Source organism: Monodelphis domestica, chromosome 1, assembly GCF_027887165.1.
Source record: "Monodelphis domestica isolate mMonDom1 chromosome 1, mMonDom1.pri, whole genome shotgun sequence".
Classification (NCBI taxonomy): domain Eukaryota; kingdom Metazoa; phylum Chordata; class Mammalia; order Didelphimorphia; family Didelphidae; genus Monodelphis; species Monodelphis domestica.
Genome location: NC_077227.1, coordinates 515,169,742 through 515,191,188, shown reverse-complemented (window position 1 = coordinate 515,191,188; position 21,447 = coordinate 515,169,742). Strand labels below are relative to the sequence as shown.

Genomic DNA, 21,447 nt, shown 5'->3' with positions numbered 1-21,447 from the left:
AAAAATTAAGAAGAAAGTGATACTGGCCAGAAAAAGGACACCTTCTGTGAGGTTAACAGCAATCCTGACTACATATAGTAATAGGGGCTACAGAAAAAAAAAATAGATCAAGAATAAGCACACAGAAAAAAACATTCTTGGAAATAGATATAAAGCAGTTTAATTAAAAGCAGTCTTTCCAGAACAAGATATTCAAGTGATAAGGTCACTATAAAGCTGTTGCAGTGAAAAGGAAATCAGAAATTTAGGGGCAATATTAAAAAAAAAATCATAGAATGTTCAAATAGAACTTAGAACTCAGGATATTCAAATGCCAACTTCAGCCTGTTCTACTAATTCTAGAATACAGTACAATCTCCTCTATTTGGCATTTAAAATCCTTCACAATCTGGCTCCAGTCCTTCCAAGCTAATTACCCACTGGTTTTCCCCTTATACTTTCACGTATCCTCTAGGCAATAATTGGCTTACTTGCTATTTATTCCCCCCATCCTTGTGAGAGCATAAGCTCTCTGGCATGCCTGCAATACTATCTGTCCTCATCTCTACCTCTAGGAACTACTTTGTCATTGGTCATTTTTCAGTCCTATCTGACTCGTTATGACCCCATTTGGGATTTTCTTGGCAAAGAATATTGGAGTAGTTTGCCATTTCCTTCTCCAGTTCATTTTTATAGATGAGGAAACTGAGGAAAATAGGGTTAAGTGACTTGTCCAAGGTCACACATCCACTAAGTATCTGAGACCAGATTTTAATTCCTGGCCCAGGGCTATGCCACTATGCCACCTAGCAACCCTCTTAGAACTACTGTTTCCCTTCAATAGGCTTTCACTCCAGGGTCACTTCCTTCGGGAAACCCTTACTAATTGGTTCAGTTTGTTCTTACAGGACCCTGAGATCACTTTGTATTTATTTGCATTTACCTATCTGTGTATCAGTTGTTTGTGGGTTGTTTTTGTTTTTGTTTTTACTGTAGAATGTAAAGTCTGAGGATATGGATTGTTTCCTCTTTATCTGTTTCTCCAATGCTTACCACAGTGCTATTAACACAATTAAGTGATTAATAAATATTTGTTGAATGGAAACTGAATTGAATAGCAACATATGTACTCTCTTGTAAACCTTAAATTCCTATGTATGTATGAATTATTATTATCACTACAACTCAAATGAAAGAGAGTATGACAGAGAAGATAGAGAGCTGGATTTGGAGTCAAGAACTAGTTTATAACAGCAATAAATGATTCAGGACAATTCTGAGGATCTTATGAAAAAGAATGCTATCCACGTCCAGAGAAAGAACTATTGGAGTAGGAATATAGAAGAAAACGTATGACATCACTTTTTTACTTGGGTTTATGTTTTGGGATTTTGGTTCTATAAGATGATTCACTTACAAAACTGAGTAGTATGGAAATATATTTAACATAATACATGTATAACCCAGACTGAATTGCTTGTCAGCTCTAGGAGGGGGTAGGGAAGAAGGGAGACCCTTCATATAACTTGGTTCATATAACATGGTTCATATAACTTCAGAAAAATTATGTGGAAATTTATTAAAAATTTTTTTTAATAAGAATTAGTTCAAATCCCATCCCTAACACTACTAGCTGTATGGTCTAAACAAGTCATTTAACCCCTTTTAGCATTAGGCAACATTCAACTATAGATTAAACATGTCATAAATTCCCACACTGACAAAATGACAGCCCCTTGATATGCTGGCTTAACTTAAATGAAACCTAAGAAATCTAGTTCAACCTCCTTATTTCTGCAGATGAGGAAACAGAAGCCCAGAGAGGAGAGATAACTTAACTATTGTCACACAGCTAGAAATCTGAAGGTGACAATTTTCTCAGTGCTTTCAGAAATGTAATTAAAAAAAGATTTTTATCTGGGAGATATAATGGGTAACTGGCATTTATGTAGAAATGTAGGTTTTGTAAAACATACATATATTATTACTAGGAACACAAACTGATGATAGTAAAGAGGTCAGAGCAATAAAGAAGTGATGGAATGTAGAAAAAAAAATGCTTGTTCTGGAGTCAAAGGACTAGGGGTTGTGAATAAATCACTGCCTCTTTGGAGCTAGTCCCTATCTATAAAAATGAAGGGGAAGTACCAGATGATCTTTAAGGGCCCTTCTACCTCTAAATCTATGATTATATAATTTGTGAAATCAAAATTTCACCTTTGGCAAGAAACCTTCAGATAACTAAATTTGGCTTTTTGGGTATCTCACTATTTATAAAGGAATGGGTGGTGAGTATTCCAGTAATTAGGAAAACATTCCCCAGTGAAAGCAAATAAGCTAGCTTTTATAAATCAGGCTCATATAAGGTTTGGGTGATATCAGTCAATTATATCAGGGCATGGCCATAGGCAGCCTTCAAGCCTCCAGAGACTAAAATATGATGCTGCTGCAAAGATGCTTTATAATGGAAGTAGTTAAAGTACCTGGAGTGTTTTCACTTGGATTCAAGGCTGGATTCTGCCTGAATTCTTGGGCAAGGTGCCTTTTTTTTTCTCCTAAATCCTTACTTTCTAGCTAGGCAATCTGGGGCTAAGTGACTTGCAAGGTCACACAGCTAGGAAATATCTAAGATAAGATTTGAAGCCTGGTCCTCCCCACTCCAGGCCTGGCTCTTTATCCACTGTAATACATAGCTTCCCCAGGCAAGTTGTCTTATTGCTCTGACCTTCAGTTTTTCATGGGAATAATACTTCACTGCCTCCCTCACAAGGTTACTGGGTGAGGAGAGCATTTTATAAACTGTGAAGCACTATAGTAATGTAAATAATTATGAGACAAATCAGACTTTTCATTTTTTATATATGCATAACTCAAATAACTATCAGACAATGTTCTTCATATAGGTATGATGATAAACTGCCTCCAACCCATTTTATAGTTCAAGATTTAGAATCCCGAAGATGCAAGCAAGTGATGGTACCTGGTGTCAGTAGCTGAGAGGAACAGCTCAGGGGTCTTACAGCTGAAACACAAAATAATTATGGATTTATTTTTTAAGTGAAAAACAGTTTATAATTTTCTTAGATCTTAAGTTGGATTTTTCAAAGAGAATTAAAAACTTAACTTACAGGATTTGATGGTCCAGGTTGATGTAATGGACAGATTTCTGAAAGTTCGAGTCAATATGGAAGTCATTTTTATTTCTAAAAACAAAAACAAAAATAACATCTGAATTATTTGAATATTTTAAGCTATCCCTGTAAAATATAATGCACATATATTTTAAAGACAATTATTATTTAACAAATGGCAAAATATTCTCTCTTCTAAGGCCAAGATGGACTGTTGGGCATTGTGAGTCACTGTTCTCCTTCCAATCTGACTACATATTAAGGCATGCTTCATTTTAAACTTTCCTCTATAATAGCTTTTCAAACTTAGAATTTATGAGGTAGCCCTGGCAAGTATTAAATGATTACAATTACTTAAGGCAAGCATAGAAGAAATGGGATAGAAGGTAGAGGTGAAAGGCGGAGAATCTTTTAATAAGATCTTGACTTAACTGGTATAGGGAACTCTTGAGGACATTCTGTCAATGTAGTTTGGCATTTACTTTCAATCTTATGTTCTTAAGTGCCCACAGGCACTGGCAAGGGTCTTCTTCAGAGACACACAACTGTTGTGTGTCAGGAGCCTAACCAGAACTCAGAGCTTTTGATTCTGAAGACTGCTCTTTATGTACAATTTCATGTTGCCATGGTGGTAGAGAAAGGTTGAGAGGAAAAGACAGGTAGAGTAGGTATTGGAAGAAAGATTTTGGTATCAGTATCAATCTAAAATTTATGGAAAAACAATCTTCATTCTCCCATAATCTGGTTCTATAGTCCCCTTAATCATGCCCCAAACTTTCATTTCCATTAATTAGGAGTTTTCTCTGCTATAGGAAAATTTATTTACCTTTTATAATGTAAATCAATGGAACTGGGATTTCCTTTAAAGCAAATTTTCTGAAACTTACTTATTCTTATAATAGGCACAAAGCAAGCATTATACTGATATTTATGGCTCTATTCCTTAACTTTCAAAGGATTGGTCTAAATAAGTTGAAAAGAATTTAATGACAGTCTCTTACCATTGAGAGAAAAGATAGTAATCTCTTAGAAAGATTATATATATATATATATATATAAATATTTTAAGATAAAGGTAATGCCACTTTCCATTTGTCATTTGCCCTCAAAATAATTATTCTAAGAACCTTCTTTATGCCTTTTTCCTCACCACAGCAAACTGCAGTTTGCATACAAACCCTATTTGGGTTGTGGCCAATAGGATTTTTCTTTAAAACCAAGAAACTGAACTACTCCTTAACATTGCACAGTACACTAATAAATAAAGCTTCTACTAACCTCTTAAGGTTATGAATTCAAATAAATAGATTTGAAGAAACTTTTCCCATCCCATTGGCTTTGCATTGGTACCAAATGTCAGTTTTTCCTTTACTAAATTCTATTCCCCTCCTCTATTTCCTGTATTATTAGGCAGAAAACACAATTTTCGTTTTATATCAAACTTTCACAAATTTCCATGAATTCATCCTTCTTACCTTGTCCTGCTATAAATCCTCCACATGGTTCCCCCCACATATTAGGGGCTTTTTAAAAAGTTGCTGGATATTACATATATTCAAATAGATCTCATGAGATGTTCATCATTTATTCTTCTCAATGATTTGCCCATCTCATCTCAAATATCTGTCATCTCTCTACTGATAACTTTTTTACCACAAGATCTTGCTACACAATACTTCCTCATTAATACAATGAGGTCTATTTGCTATTTGGTGGTGGTGGTGGTCCTTAAAAAGGACCAATGGGAAGGGAAAGACTTTATTTTTTTTTTAATATATTTTATTTGATCATTTCCAAGCATTATTCGTTAAAGACATAGATCATTTTCTTTTCCTCTCCCCCACCCCCCATAGCCGACGCGTAAGTCCACTGGGCATTAGATGTTTTCTTGATTTGAACCCATTGCTTTGTTGATAGTATTTGCATTAGAGTGTTCATTTAGCGTCTATCCTCTGTCATGTCCCCTCAACCTCTGTATTCTGGCAGTTGCTTTTTCTCGGTGTTTCCACTCCCATAGTTTATCCTTTGCTTATGAATGGTGTTTTTTTCTCCCGGATCCCGGCAAGTTGTTCAGGGACATTACATCGCCACTAATGGAGAAGTCCATTACGTTCGATTATACCACAGTGTATTAGTCTCTGTGTACAATGTTCTCCTGGTTCTGCTCCTCTAGCTCTGCATCACTTCCTGGAGGTTGTTCCAGTCTCCATGGAACTCCTCCACTTTATTATTCCTTTTAGCACAATAGTATTCCATCACCAACATATACCACAGTTTGTTCAGCCATTCCCCAATTGATGGGCATCCCCTTGTTTTCCAGTTTTGGGCCACCACAAAGAGCGCAGCTATGAATATTTTTGTACAAGTCTTTGTGTCCATGGGAAAGACTTTAAAACCAAGCAAGACATAGAAAGAGTCACAAAATGTAAAATAAACAATTTTGATTACATCAAATTAAAAAGTTTTTGTACAAACAAAACCAATGTAACCAAAATGAGAAGGGAAGCAACAAATTGGGAAACAATTTTCATAACAAAAACCTCTGACAAAGGTCTAATTACTCAAATTTATAAAGAGCTAAATCAATCGTACAAAAAATCAAGACATTCTCCAATTGATAAATGGGCAAGGGACATGAACAGGCAGTTTTCAGTCAAAGAAATCAAAACTATCAATAAGCACATGAAAATGTGCTCTAAATCTCTTATAATCAGAGAGATGCAAATCAAAACAACTCTGAGGTATCACCTCACACCTAGCAGATTAGCCAGCACACAGCAAAGGAAAGCAATGAATGCTGTTGAGGGGATGTGGCAAAGTTGAGACATTGATTCATTGCTGGTGGAGTTGTGAATTGATCCAACCATTCTGGAAAGCAATTTGGAACTATGCCCAAAGGGCGATAAAAGACTGCCTGCCCTTTGATCCAGCCATAGCACTGCTGGGTTTGTACCCCAAAGAGATAATAAGGAAAAAGACCTGAACAAGAATATTCACAGCTGTGCTCTTTGTGGTGGCCAAAAATTGGAAAATGAGGGGATGCCCTTCAATTGGGGAATGGCTGAACAAATTATGGTATATGTTGATGATGCAATACTATTGTGCTAAAAGGAATAATAAAGTGGAGGAATTCCATGGAGACTGGAACAACCTCCAGGAAGTGATGCAGAGCGAAAGGAGCAGAACCAGGAAAACATTGTACACAGAGACTGATACACTGTGGTACAATCGAAGGTGATGGACTTCTCCATTAGTGTCAATGCAATGTCCCTGAACAATCTGCAGGGATCAAGGAGAAAAAACACTATCCATAAGCAGAGGACAAATTGTGGGAGTAAAAACACTGAGGAAAAGCAACTGCTGGACTACAGGGGTTGAGGGGACCATGACTGAGGAGAGACGCTAAATGAACACCCTAATGCAAATACCAACAACATGGAAATGGGTTCGAATCAAGGACACATGTAATACCCAGTGGAATTGTGTGTCGGCTATGGGTGGGGTGGCGGGGGGTGGGAGGAAAAGAAAATGATCTTTGTTTCCAAGGAATAATGTATAAAAATGAATAAATAAAATAATGTTTAAAAGTAAAAAAAAAAGGACCAATGACATTACAGGGCAATGTCTTGACTTGAGAGTGAATTGGTGAATTGGATTTAAGAAAAGCAGAATTACACAAAGTTTTCAGCCTCACTTTCTCTTACAGAGTTATCGAAGTTCAGGGGCAAGACAAAAGTCAGGATAACTGGCAAATGTCTAGGAGACAGTGCATCGTTCATGTCTGACCATGCTCTAAGCGTTTTATATCACCTATTTCAGCTGCTTTCATGGCAATTGAAACAAATTGTTCTCATCTGGAAGTTCCATTGGAGAAGTCTCCCAATGCTTGTGGTAGATACCCCAATAACCCACTGATGGGTTTGAGGCCTGACAGTTACCCTCAACCTTGTTTAGTCAATCTGCCAAGATGGATTTCTACGGAGGTGTGTCCAATACTCATTTAGTTCCTTGAAGTCACAGGTTAGAGTTGGATGACAGGTAGACACAAATGGTGGATAAGCAGCTCTGAAAGGAATTCAGCAAACCTTTGTGAAGTGCTTAAAAGCTATATGGAGGAATTGTGTTTTATCCTAGGGGTATTAAGATTGGATACTAAACTTCTTAGATAGGAGACTGACTTGGTAAGATTTGTATTTTTTGATCAATTAGCTTTTATCAACTACTTACTATATAGTGATTTTGTTAGGCCCTGGACATACAAATACTTCAGTGAAATAGTTTTTGCTCTCATTTAGCTTATAATCTATTGAGGAAAACAACATGTACATATACAAGTATATGCAAAATAAGTACAAGATAATTTCTTGATGAGAAAAGACTAGGAGCTGGAGAGGTAAAGAAAGGCCTTTTGTAATACAAGCATACAGAGATGGTGCTGGTTCAGTTCTAGACCATCACAATAAAGTAAATATTACAATAGTTACACAAATTTTTTGGTTTTCCAGAGCATATTAAAATTGCATGATACTATTAAGTCTATTAAGTGTATCTGTCTAAAAAAAGTTTATGTTTAATGAAAAAAATGCCTTATTGCTAAAAAATGCTAATAATTATCTGTGCCTTCAGTAAGTGTTAATCTTCTTGTTGGTGGTGGGTCTTTCCTCAATATTGATGGCTGCTGACTGATCAAGATGGTGGCTGCTGAAGGTTGGGATGGCTGTGGAAATGTTTTAAAATAAGACAATGGTGTTTGCCATATTGATTGACTCTTCCTTTCACTTGAACATTCAGAGGCCATTACTTTTTTTTTTAACCCTTAACTTCTGTCTTAGAATCAATATTAAGTATAGGTTCTAAGGCAGAAGAATAGTAAGAGCTAGGCAATGGGAGTTAAGTGACTTGTGCAGGATCACACATCTAGGAAGTATCTGCAACCACATTTGAACCCAGGTTCTCCTGACTTTGGGCCTGGTCCTTTATCTACTGAGTCACCTAGCTATCCCCATTATAGGGTTATTAGTTGGCCTAATTTCAATATTGTTGTATTTCAGGGAATAAGTTCAGAGGCCTGAGAGGGTTGAGAAAGAAAGAGACAGAGAGAATAGGTCAACAAGTAAAACAGTCAGAACACATATATAACATTTATCAATTACATTTGCCATCTTATATGGGCTTAGTCCTGGTGTCCCAAAACAACTGCAATAGTAACATCAAAGATCACTGATCATAGATCACCATGTCAGATACAATAATAATGAAAATGTTTGAAATACTTCAAGATTTACAAAAATGTGATATGCTTTTGGGAAAATGGTACCAATGGACTTGCTTGACAAAACTTTGATATGTAAAAAAATGTAATATCTATGAAGTACAATAAAGGGAAGTACAATAAAATGAGGTATGCCTGTGCATGGTATTTGAGCTGAGGTTTGAAGGAAACCATGGACTCTTTTTTTTAATTTTTATTTTTGAAACTTGGGATTCTTAAGAGATAGAGGTAAGAAAGGAGTTCTGATATATTGTAAAAAGCTATGGAGATGTAGCTAGGTGGCTCAGTAGATAAAAAGAGTATTGTGCCTATTGTCAGGAAGACCCAAGAGTTCAAATCTGGATTGAAACACTAGCTGTTTGACCTTGGACAAGTCACTTACCCTCTGTTTACCTGAACCCACTGGAGAAGGAAATGGCAAATCACTTCACTACCTTTGCTAAGAAACTCCGTGGATGGTATTGCATGCTATGGTCCATTATGTTCAAAGGCTCTGTGACAAAGAAGATTAAGAATTTGCACTACAGATGGTAAGATCTTCTTGATAAAACTATTTCAATAACAGATAACCAAAATGCAAGTTCAGAGAAGAGACAGCAATACAAAAATAAACACATTTCCTCAAAGGAAAATGTGAAAGCATATTAATTCCTGATAGAACTCTTAAAGAGGATCAAAAAAGCAATAATAAGACATAAGAAAAATTAGAAAATTATAGGAAAAAAATCAAAATCTTAGAACAAAAATTCACTGAATAAAGTAGCTCCCTCCAAAAAAGGAAATACAAAAACCTCAAACAAGAAAATAACTCCCTAAAAAAGGAACTGCAAAACCTCACAGAAGGAAATGGCTCCCTAAAAATTAGAATTAGTCAAATGGAAGCTAATGACTCCATAAGACATCAGGAAACAAAAAAACAAATTTAAAAGAATTTTAAAAATTGAGATAAACATGGTTAACTGACTTGCCCAGGTCCCACAGCTAGTAAGTGTTTGTGGTCAGTTTTGAACTCACAGAGATGATTCTTTCTGCCTTCAGGTTCAGTACTCTTCTGACTATATCATCTATCTGCCTCCAGTTAATAGCACCCTCCTCCAAATTACTTTATATAGGTATACACACACATAGGTAAATATAAAATATACACAAAGCAATTTATAGATATAAAAATATGTATATAAACATTTCCCCCCAAGTATAAGTTCAATGAAAATAGGCAGATATCACCCCCCCCCCATCTCTGCATTTTCAGCACCTAGATAGGAAATGTACACAGGAAAATAAATAATAAAAAAGGCAGCACATGTTAAATAAGATTTAGGGGGGAAATATCATTATGATGAATGAGGTGGTCTAGGAAAGCTCTTTGAAGGTCACTTGGTCTTTGTTATAGAAAGAGTGCTACTAGTGGTCAGGGGCTCTGATGTAGGTAAATTTTGTATCTCTCCAAGCAGGCAGCCTGGTGCTTTATAGATACTATTTAAATCAATGTTGAATTATTTCTGTATCTCACCTCTGTGCCTGCTTCATTATCTTTTGCTCCTGAACCTTCTAGTCTCAGATCAAGTGCCACTTCCTTTAGAAGACCTTTTCTTATCCTACAGTTTTTATATCACCACTTCTATATCCCTAGCCTCCCATTACTCTATATTTAGCTGATAAATATATCCTGCAATTTATCTGCCAGTACAACTGTTTTTCCCCCCAGGAGACTTTTAAGTTCTTTGAGAGTGGGAACTACTCTTTTTTATCATCTTTATATTTATATCTCTACTTCTAGGTACATAGCAAGAAAGTAAAAAATGTTTGTTAAATTAAGTAGTTCTTGCTTTGCCATATACTAAGTTTCATGATCTTAGTTAACTTTGAAAACCTCACTTTCATAGACTTAACAGAATCTCAGCATTTACCTCGGAAGTTAATTTAGTCCTACCTTACCGAAGCAAGAATTCCCTTTACAACTTTAATGACAAACTGTCATCCAGTTTCTACTTGAAGACATCCAATAATGGGAAATTCATTATCTCTGGATTCATGCCAGTTGATTTTAGACCTGTATCCTTAGGAAGTAAGGATAAAATAGGAAACTTTTACCCATTACTTCTAGGTTTCAGAACCCTCCAGAACCTAACTCTTCTCCTCAATAGGACAACTCTTCAAATTACTTGACTCTAAAAGTTGCTTTTAAAAATTAAAAAAAAAAAGTCGCTTTTCTAGACTAGATGTTCTAAATCTCTCCAGTCATCCCTATATGGCATGGTTTCCAATAGCATCATTTGGGCCAAACTATAGACAAAATTCCAGCTCATAAATTTCTTTCCTAAAATTCAGCAAATATTTTTTGTTTGCCTATTGGACATGAAACTTAAGTACTTTTACCAGATGTACAATCTGTCAAATTGGGATGCCAGTTCTTCCTGGGTGGTAGAGAGTATGATCTTAAGATGAAATGAAATAGTACCTGGATAAAAAACAAGCAAACAAAAAACACCTAGTCCAGTCCTTTTATTTTATAGATGAAGAAACTGAAGCCCTTGGATGAAAAATGACTTGCCCTGGGCTCTTTAACTTACCTCAGTCCCCTCTACTGACTGTTAAAGCCATATAATTGTAAGGGGTAACTGCTTCTACACCTTTACTTCCCTTCCTGGAATTTGCCAACCACTTTTTTTTCCTGCTCCTACTTTTTTACACCTGCACTACTCCCCAAACCTGTCTTATGGACTGAAAAATGTTGGCTCCACCCTCACTCCATCTTGGATTGTCACCAGGCAGCACTCATTTCGGGATAGTCTGAGGCATACAGACACTACTCCTACTCTAAGTCTCTATGGCTAAAGCAAGGAAACAACACTTAGATTTCAATGGTGACTGATCTATATGCTTAATATTTTTATTGAAAGAACTAACAAAGCCAGCAGCTGCTGATCAAAAACAGACTTCGGAGCTCACTCCCCAACTCCTGGATTTTCATCTGTGTTCTAACAGGTGCTTGACCTGGGGAGTCCAGAGACCTGGGCTCAGGACTCCATTCTAACACTGACAGCTGCTTAGAGTTTGGGCTTTGGGCCCTACTTCCAACCAGTGTTGTAGAACAAAAAGTAAATTTATACAGAGAAATAAATAAATAGTAATAACATTGTCTTACCACCAGCACCCCCACTCGCACCACCCCCAGTGGAGTTTCCTGGAGGGAAGACTTTTGTAAAATGCAAAATGTGTGCTGAAGGTTTCTAGCACTCGGGAAGATAAGCTGGAGGAATGATTACAGGCAGAAGGGACATCGTGAAGTCATCTAGTCTAATCCTCTCCTTTTACAGATTCGTAAACCGAGGCCTAGAGAGACTGCCAAAGTCTCTCATTTTACAAAGAGGTAAACTGAGGCTCCAGGCACGAGTGACATCATCCCTATTCTGGTGCCCCAGTCCCATCCTACCAGGGTACACCCGGTCCGCGAGGGATTAAGGTCCCGGAGCTTCGCTAGCCTGGACAGGACAGCCTGGAGCCTAGCCGGGGCCCAGGAGGCACTGGTGCGGACCGGGTAGGCCCGGGGGTGCGAGAGCTCTCACCTCCTAGCTCACCTCAGCTCTAGCTTGTCCAACCTTCCGCCCGAGCGATCCTGGAAACCAGAGCCAGGCCTGAGCTGCACTTGACCGACACGGCGCTGACGGCTATAAAGGACCCCGCCCTTCCCCCCCACCCCCTCTTCCTTTCATGGATTCCCGCCCCGTCCTTCGTCCCGGTTCCCCCTCCCCCGCTCCGCGTCCCGGTCCTGTGGCTGTCCCGGCCTTCGCCTGACTGAAACTTCCTGCAGCCCCGCCCTGTGCCGAGGGGCGTCTTCTGCCCTTGAGACTAGAAAGGGAGGCTCTTCCGCCCGCGTCAGCTTGACCTGAGGGCGAGAGGTGGAAGGTCTTGTCCCGCGCCTAGGTTCCCTTCCGGCAGTGTGCGGGACGGACCTAAGTGGGCACCTTCCCGGGCATCGAGGCCCCCTGATTCGCCGCTGGCTGGCTCCCGGCGCGAGCTCGCATTCGCCCTCTCCCGTCCAAGATGGTGGCCTCCCGGGCAATTGGCAGCCTCAGCCGCCTGACGGCTTCCCGCGCCCGCCGCTTCACAGGTGAGGCCGCGGCTGGGAATGCCTGGCAGGGAGAGAGGGAGGGAGCCGGCCGCGGGGAGTTGGGGGTGACCGAAGTCTTGGAGGGGTGACAGGAGGAGAAAGTTGGCGGCCGTTTCCCTGGACCCCGCCCCCGGGCGGGCGCCGGAACCGAGCCGGCTAACCGTTCTCCAAGGCATCCCGGTCACTGCGCGCCCACCTGCCCTTTGTCCGGCGAAGCCCGCGACGGCTTTTATCCTCCCCTACCCCCCGATGGAATTCCAGCTGCCGGAGTGCTGGTTGGGACTTAAGAGGTCACCTCACCCCGTGCCCTGTCTCACCCTCTGAAACGAGAGAGGAAGTCGAGGTCCCGTGAGGGGAAACGACTAGGGCAAGGTCACGGGCCGAACTAAGATTCGAACCCGAATCCCCTGACCCCAGATTCAGCCCTCTTTTACCTGCTGCCACCCACTCTGGCTCCTCGCGGATCCTTATCTGTGTGTTTCGATTTTCAGAATATCCCTTTTCATCTCTCAATTGGCCTTTTTAGGGAAAATAGCGTTGAATTGGAGATCGAATTCCACCGACGATACTTTTCTAGCTAGTGTGGCAATGGGAAAATTATCTGAGCCTGCTGCTCGTCAATAAAATGGGGATAAGAATAACTATTACATCCTGAGTTAAATGAAATAATAATGTACTTAAAGTGCTTTGCAAACTTAAAAAAAAGCTGTATACAAGTTAGCTGTTAATATTGTTCAAAGTACTTTCATCAAGAACTTCCTATCTTATCAAATTAGGTTGAAATGCCTTATGTAAGAAACAAATTTTGTAGGGTGGATAACGTTAGGTGATTAGAATTCTCACCCTGTTTTCAGGTACCAAACTCTTTGCAGCAGGTGAGAGACTTCCTGGCACAGTGGATAGAGAGCTTAAGCTTGTCTTGCTTCTGAAACATACTAGCTGGGTGACACTGGGTAAATTACTTAATCTCTAGTACACCTAGGCAGCTAAGACTGTAAATTGCAGAAAGGGTTTGGCTGGCATTGGAAGAGGCAATTTCCTTTATTAATAAAAGTCAAAGGTCCAGTCCCTTTTCCTGTCTTAAATCAGTTAAGAGACTGTGTGTGGTAGTGTAATGGGTAAAGGGCCAATTTTGGATTACTTTTATTTCAGTTCAGCATGCTTTATTAAGCTACTATGTGCCAGGGACCAAAGTCTGGAAGACCTGGGCTCTAGCCTTGCCTCTGACTGCCCTGAGGCACTTTAATTAAAACTATTTTTGAACTGCATCCTGGTGGGAGCTTTGGATGGAGTAGAGAAAATAGCATTTCTTACCCCAAACAACTACATCAGCAACAAAACTGTCACTCTCCTCAGTGACTTTGCAGTAATATAGGTAAGGTGATTTTTAAGTTTGTACTTAGAGAATTTTCTTTCCCATTAACTTCATATGACTGATTGTCATGTTTTATTCAGTTTGTCTTTGAATATTTATGTCATGCTAATGATACATCCCAAAGTAAGACTATAAGTAAAAATTCAGTTGGAACTCAAAATCTTCTGACTACAGAGTTAGAGGATTGGAATCAGATGATCTTCCAGACTATTTTACTATAGAGTAGGTGATTTTTTTTTTTAACCCTTACTTTCTGTCATAGTAACAAAGGCAGAAGGGCAAGCAAGGGCTAGGTAATTGGGTTAAGTGACAATTTCCCCAGGATCACACAAGCTAGGAGGTGTCCAAGGCTATATTTGAACCCAGGTCCTCCTGATTCTAAACCTGACCCTCTATTCCCTATGCCACCTTGCTGCCAGAGTAGGTGATCTTGAGCCAATCGTTTAAGTTTTTGAATTTTGATTAACCATCTCTTCTCATCCTCCATTTTAGAGTTGCTCTCTGGGATCTTTTCCAGCTCTAATGTTCTATGATTCCACATTCTTTATCATTAAAAGCTGTTTCCATTTATATACCAAGGCTAAAAATCCTAGCATAGAGGCATTTAGGTAGTATTTTAGATACGAGTGCTTGTCTTTGAGGCAAGAAATCAATTCCAGTTTGAAACCTGCCCCAGACATTTGCTAACTCCTTGACTCTGCAAGTTGCTTAATTAACCTCTGCCAACTTCAGTGTCTTCATCTGTAAAATGGAGATAATGTGGGAACCTACTTCATAGCTTTTTTGTGATTATCAAATGAGATAATATATGTAAAATGCTTTGCAAACTTTATAAATGTTTTATATATATATATATATATATATATATATATATATATATATATAAATGTTAACTACTATTAAAAATGAAGAGAAGGCTAACCCTAGAGATTGGAAGACCTGAGTTCAAGTCCTGTTCCTGACACTTACTGGCTCTGTTACTCTAAGCAAGTCACATAACCTTTCAGTGCTCCCAGGTGGCTCTAAGAGTTTCCACATTTTGCCACATCTAGAGTTCCCCACAAAAATGAAATCATAGTTCAAGTCCCAAAACATTGGGATTGTAATTACATTAAAACATGTACAAGAATTACAAGAAAACAAGTATTCATTGATATTTTCCTATGGAGTTTCTATACCAATGAAATCATTAATTCAGTATAGTCCTAAAATATTTTAAAGTTCTGCATATAGTCACAGATTTTGACTAGTTGAAGGTTATGCCTGGATATTTTTATTTTGCCTTTGTGTATTGAATGTAATCTCTTCCTTCAGCTTCCCTGAACCCAACCCAAATACTTATCAACCTATTTAGAGATAAGAAATTGACCTCTTACTTTTATGGGCTGACTTTGTGCACCTTTGTGCAAATTTTCTATGGAATGGCTGCCTGGTTTTATTCAGTTTAGCCAAAATTAACTTCATAACATTAAATTCTTAAACCTTTATCAACTCTATGTACTGAGAAAAAAATTTACCCCACTCTAATATAGCTTTCTAATTCTGTAAGTGCTAAATGAGATGACATTGTTTGTATAAATTGAAGATATTTTCCAAGCAGAATGGATATTTTTACTAGCCCTCTTTCTTTTTAAACTAATACCATTTCTCCCTCCCTGCCAAATTTGAGATGTTTAGAAAATGATTAAAGCTTTCGTTTTTAAAACTGTTTGCAATTTCAGCATAATCTGTTCTTTTTTTTGGAACCATAGTTGATGGAAGACATATGTATAATATTTTCCTAAAGCTTGGAGCTATTTGTTTTGGTATACTGGCATGTTTAGAAAGTAGGACAAAGGTTGAACTCTCAGTAGCAGGCAAACTGGAATGTAGGCCAAAGTTTATTGAAGCCTCTAGCTGTGAAATGATATAAGCTAATTGGGAGATGTAAGAATCTTTGTTAAAAAGAACCTGAAAGTTTATTCTAGTTTCAGTAGTTGACTTTGGTTAAATACTAGGTAACAAGTTTGGGAATCTTATCTCAAAACTATCTCACCTACTATTCCCCACCCTACCATTTCAGATTGTCGTTGTTTGGAAGACTTTTTTCAACATTTTATAATTTAAAGCAGTCAAATTACTAGTGAGAGAACCAGTTTTAATTAGAAAGAAAAACAGATATTTATGGGAAGCAAAAGATATTTCCTGGTCAGTGGTGGTAAATGTAAAAGTTCTATTTTGCTTGTCCTTAGCCATTGTGGGGCTTAGCAGAATGCCTTTCAAAGTCCACTTAAAATTTTACTATATTCTAAGACCTTTGACCAGGCATCATAATAATAACTCACATTTATATAGTACTTCAAAGTTTGCAAAGTGCTATGATTTGGGACAATTCCTCAGTAGAATGCAGGCTCCTTGAACCATGGACCTTTGTGACCGAGTGCCTTTATGTCTTTTTGTGCTCTGCATAATATAGCTCAGACTTTAATATTACTGAAATGTGTTAGCTGCATCCTATGAGGTCAAGAGCATTTGATCCTCATTTTACAGTTGAGGAAACTGAGGAACTGTAAGGTTAAATGGCTTACCCAGAATCACTCATAGGTAGTGCTATAATAGCATTTATTTGAATTGGCAATGTAAGTACTTTTTTTTTAATTAAAGCTTTTATGAAATAGTTTTGTGATCACCAAATAGTTGATCTGAATTTAGCCAAGGCATGACATAAAAGCCTTTCTTTAAATCAACCACTGAAATACTAGTTTATTCATGTTCCTGAAATATTTATACCTTCAATTCTTTTTCTCTTATGGCTTTTAGAAGTAGAAGAGAGTAAGCTGAATTTTATTTCTTTACTGCTTTACTGATAGTGAATGTCTGGATTTATTTAATTGTTTTATTGGACCACCTAACTCCAGTTGGCAACTATGAGGAGGAACAAGCTTGAAACAAATATTATAACTAAAATTCACTCCACCCATTCTTTACTGGAAATTTAAGACTTTGTATTTAATAAGGACACCTCTCCTTTTTCATATCATCTGAAACTCAGAGATGTTAGCGTTATCCCATTCCCCCTTTTATAGATGTTTTTCTTCCTCCCATTCCTGCAGATCAGATAGGAGCCAAGATGTCCTGTCTCCTTACAATATCATTGATAATACTGACAGAGTCCAAATTTCATAGATTAACTTGTTAACAGTCTAGTCCTATTGTGTTCACATATCCATAGCTGCCTGATTATCCTGACCTATACCCTGAGAGTTCAGCATTCTTGGGGTCTTCTCAGGGTGTCCTGTTGATGTCTATAGGGGAACTTCTCTAGTCATCCTGTTTTCCTGTCCCGCTTCAACCACCTCATGCCACTCCCCCTCAGCTACTCTCCCTGCAACCCAGCAGCCAAATTCCTTGAGATTAAATGCTTGGGGGAAATACCAGGGCTGTACATTCCTGTATGGTAATGAAACTGTTGAGATTATTTCTGAAACTATGGAGGTATGACCTTGACCCTGAATCAACCACTGCCTACCCAGAACTACCCCATCCTATTCTTCTTTGCAAGTTTTAATCTTTTGTTGATTAATGTTATAGTAATGTTACAACCTCAATAATTCATTCCACAAACATTTAATAAATGACATAATGCCTTAAGATTTCCAGAATACTTTAAGTACATTCTCATTTGATCCATACATCTCCATGAGATGGGCACTACAAATGTTATACTCGTTTTACAGATGAAAAAGCTGACATTTAGAGAAGTTTTGACTTATCCATGTTATATAACTGGTAAGTTTAGAGATTAGATTTGAATGCAGGGCATCCTCTAAAGTTTGTCAGTCTTTCCACTCTACATTTGTGAGACCTATGGTTAAGCACTGGGGAAGACAGTTTAGATAAGACATAGACCTTCTTTCATGAAGGTAAAACACAAACATAATTAAATTATAGCATCATATGATCTGGAAGGGAGCTTAGAAACCATCTAGTATAACACTCATTATACTAATTTGGGAAGGTGACTTGCTCAAAGTTAAAAAGCTAGTATAGGGCCCAACTGGGATTCAAACCAAGTTCTTCCCACTCCAAATTCATTGTTCTTTAGTGATTTGAATTGTTGAATTAAACCATTTAAGAGAATGTAGGAATCAAGCCATATATGTAGCCACCTCAATTTTGGTTGATTAGAGAAGGGAGAAATCAATATAGGTTGAATATGAATCCTGCTTGGTTTCATGGAAGAAGCTAGCCTTGATTGGGTCTTGAAGGCAATATCTGGAAGTTGCTTTTAGGAATCAATCAACAAAAATACTTAGTTAATTGATTTAATAAATGCTATTAAATATCTGCCATGTTCTGAGTACTATGCTGGATATTAGGAGTACAAAAACAAAAATGAACACACTCTGCTTTTAGTGAGTTTATAGTCATTCAGAAAAAGAAATGTAGGCATAAGTATGTATGAAATAAAATAAATACGAGGACATTTTAGAGGAGAGGTACTAGCAACTGAGGGATGAGGAAAGGCCTCATATAGGATACAGTGCTTAAACTGAACTTTGAAGGAAGATAGGAATTCCAAGAAGCAGAATTAAAGAAGGTAGTGCACGCCAGACATGGGGGATGGATTGTGTAAAGGCAGGAGATGGAATGTCATGTTTTAAGAACAATAGAACATTTAGGCTAGATTGTGGAGTGTGTGAAAGGAAGTAATTTATAAAAAGTTTGAAAAGGTAGGTTGAAGCCAAGTTGTGAGGGACTTTTAATGTCAAACAAAGGGAGTTTGTGTTTTAACCCTGAGGAACTAGGTAACAAATTGAAGTTTGTTGAGCAGGAGAGTAGCCTAACCAAATCTATACTTTTAAGAATATCATGATGGTAGTTATTTGGAAGATAGATTGGAGAATTATAAGACCATTTCAATAGCCTGATGGTGAGGGCCTACTCTGAGGTTATTTATAGGCTTATAAGAAGAGGCAAAGGGATTTAATGCAAGAGATAATATGGAAGTAGTATTAGCAAGATTTGACAACTGTTAGGCTATATGGAATAAAGGAAAGAGGATTTGATATTAACACTAGAGTCTCTCACATAGGTGACTAGATAAATGATATTGGCCTTGATAGGAAGAGATGTTCAGAAGAGAGGTAGGTTTAGGAGAAAATAGGATGTCTGTTTTTGATATATTGAGTTGAGGTGCCTCTAACTTGAAATATCTTATAGGCTTTTGGTAATTCATTCAAGAGTGGAACTCAAGTGACTGGCTGGCTGTATAGATCTGAAAGTGATTTATGTATAGATAATTGAACTTTTGAAAAGCAGGTTTCCAATCAACAGGCACTTATAAAGCACTCAATATGTGCCAGGCAGTATGCTAAATGATAGAGAAAGCAAAAAAGGCAAAAACAATCCCTGAGACAGAAGGGAGAAGAATCAGGAATCTACCTGTAATTGGGAGAAAGAACATAGATATAAAGATAATTGAAAAGGAAAGGCTTACACACTTGGGAAGAGAACTAAGGAAAGAAGAGCAAAAATATTGCTACATGGTAAGTGTATCTGGGAATTGGAAAACAGTGCTACGTGAAGGCCTTCCATGAATAAAAGAAGCTTTGTGGAAAAATTAGTTAAATTTGACTTGGACTCTAAAAATCAAGTAGTTACTGAATGAGCAAAATAGGAAGATAAGTAGAAAATTTGGTTGACTATTGAATAATGGCACAGAAAAAAAGATGCTGCTTGAAGGATAAGCATCAAATTATAAAGGTTCTTTAATGCCAAACAAAGGATTTTAAACCTACTTGGTAGACAGGACTACTGTACATTGTTTGATCAAAGGACTAATGTGACTAGAATGAAAGCATTTCTTTTTTGTTGTTTTTGTTACATTAAAGTTCCCTGGTATCTCCCTCCCACTCTCAACTCCCTGCACTAGAGAAAACATCATTTGACTATATATATATATATATATACACATATATATGTGTGTGTGTGTGTGTATAAACAAACTCATGCGTGTTTCTGTTTATCAGTTTCTTCTTTGAAAGCAGACATTCATGGCTATTCTGCAGACAACGTTGCTGTATATAATATTCTCTTGATTCTTATTTCTTATAGTGCAGTAGTACTCCATAATGATCATAAGCCACAACTTGTTAAGCCATTCCTCAGTTGGTGGGCATCCTCCTAATTTCCAGTTCTTTGCTAAGAGAACTGCTATAAATATTTTATAACACTTAGGTTCTTCTCCTTTTCCCCTAATCTCCTTGGGAAACAGACCTAATATTGGTATTGCTAGATCAAAAGGTATTCTGTACATAGGCTCACACTTTACCATAGGCCAACCTTGGAATGTTCCAACTCTACATCCAGATCTTTTCACATGCCTCTGAACAGGGCTGGAAAAAGATCATGCAACTAAGCTGGCTTTAATGAGAAAATGGAAGCCACTTGCTAAAAGTTCCTCCCTTTCTCTCTCTACATGTCACCTCATCAGAGTCATTCCCTATCTTCTCTTTGCTCCTACCTTTGATGAATAAGTGGTTCTTTTCAGGCTAACTCGTCTTCATTTTTCCCATGATCCCATCCTTTCTAGTAGATTGCCACCATAATCCTTCCCTCTTTGATCTTTTCTCTATCTGCTGGTTCTTTTATTTCTGTATTGCAAAAAATTTCACTATCCTAACTCCTCAAGTTATATTTCTTTCTTGAGCCACTTTCTCTCCTCTCACTTCATAAGATTTTGCATATCTAGCTTTCCCAGCTCATCCACCATTCAGCTAAAATAGTTTTCCAAATGATCAGATCCAAGAGCCTTTTCTCAATCCTTAACTTTCTTGACCTCTCCACAATATTTGACATTGTTGAACACCTGGATACTCCATCTTTTCTGGATTTTTGTGACACTGCTCTGTATTGATTCTCATTTTGCTATTCCTTCTCTGTCTCCTTTGTCAAATTATCATCATTGTCAAGCCCCTTAACTTGGTGACCTCATCAGCTCCCATAGGTTTAATTATCTTTATGAAGATGACTCCTAGGTTATATATCCAACAACCCCTCAAACTACCCTTCTTTCAAACTTCTCTGTTACTGATGTGAATACCACTATCATTCCAATCACCCACATTCAAAACCTCCAAGTCTTCCTTGATTCTTCATTCTCTATCATCCTGTATATTTCATTGTTTGCCAAATCTTGTACCCACCTCCACGTCTACAGATTTAAAATCTGTCCCTTTCTAGCCACATCATTTTTTAAATTTTTTTCCACAGTTATATGATCATTGTTGTCTCCCTTCCCTTTTCCTTTTCCTTCCCCCCTCCCAGAGTTGGCAAGCAATTTCACTGGTTTATACATATATTATCACTCATCCTATTTCTGTATTATTCATTTTTGTAATAGAGTAATCTTTTAAAGCCAAAACCCTAAATCATATACCCATATAAACAAGTGATAAATCATGGGGTTTTTTTAACCCTTACCTTCCATCTTGGAATCAATACTGTGTATTGGTTCCAAGACAGAAGAGTGGTAAGGGCTAGACAATGGGGGTCAAGTGACTTGCCCAGGGTCACACAGCTAGGAAGTGTCTGT

At 37.9% G+C, this 21,447-nt stretch overlaps 2 protein-coding genes across 6 annotated transcripts in view; one reads left to right on the top strand and one right to left on the bottom strand.

Annotated features, from left to right (window-relative positions):
- The window catches only part of HADHB (hydroxyacyl-CoA dehydrogenase trifunctional multienzyme complex subunit beta), a 44,677-nt gene extending 31,829 nt beyond the window's left edge, over positions 1-12,848 (bottom strand). The window contains exons 1-3 of one of the 5 annotated variants that reach the window (XM_056813145.1): positions 12,814-12,848; positions 3,108-3,182; positions 2,960-3,001 (exon numbers count right to left, since the gene is read on the bottom strand). In XM_056813145.1, coding sequence (XP_056669123.1) covers positions 2,960-3,001; positions 3,108-3,174 — 109 coding nt within the window. In that variant the 5' untranslated portion in view covers positions 3,175-3,182; positions 12,814-12,848. Of the gene's footprint in view, positions 1-2,959; positions 3,002-3,107; positions 3,183-3,542; positions 3,583-11,951; positions 12,095-12,692; positions 12,771-12,813 lie in introns of those variants that run through there. The other 4 variants (XM_016423478.2, XM_056813147.1, XM_056813146.1 and 1 more) reach the window with 4 other exon arrangements.
- The window catches only part of HADHA (hydroxyacyl-CoA dehydrogenase trifunctional multienzyme complex subunit alpha), a 65,290-nt gene continuing 56,066 nt past the window's right edge, over positions 12,224-21,447 (top strand). The window contains exon 1 of the mRNA XM_001380161.5: positions 12,224-12,496. Within this exon, the coding sequence (XP_001380198.2) occupies positions 12,430-12,496 (67 nt within the window). The 5' untranslated portion in view covers positions 12,224-12,429. The remainder of the gene's footprint in view (positions 12,497-21,447) is intronic.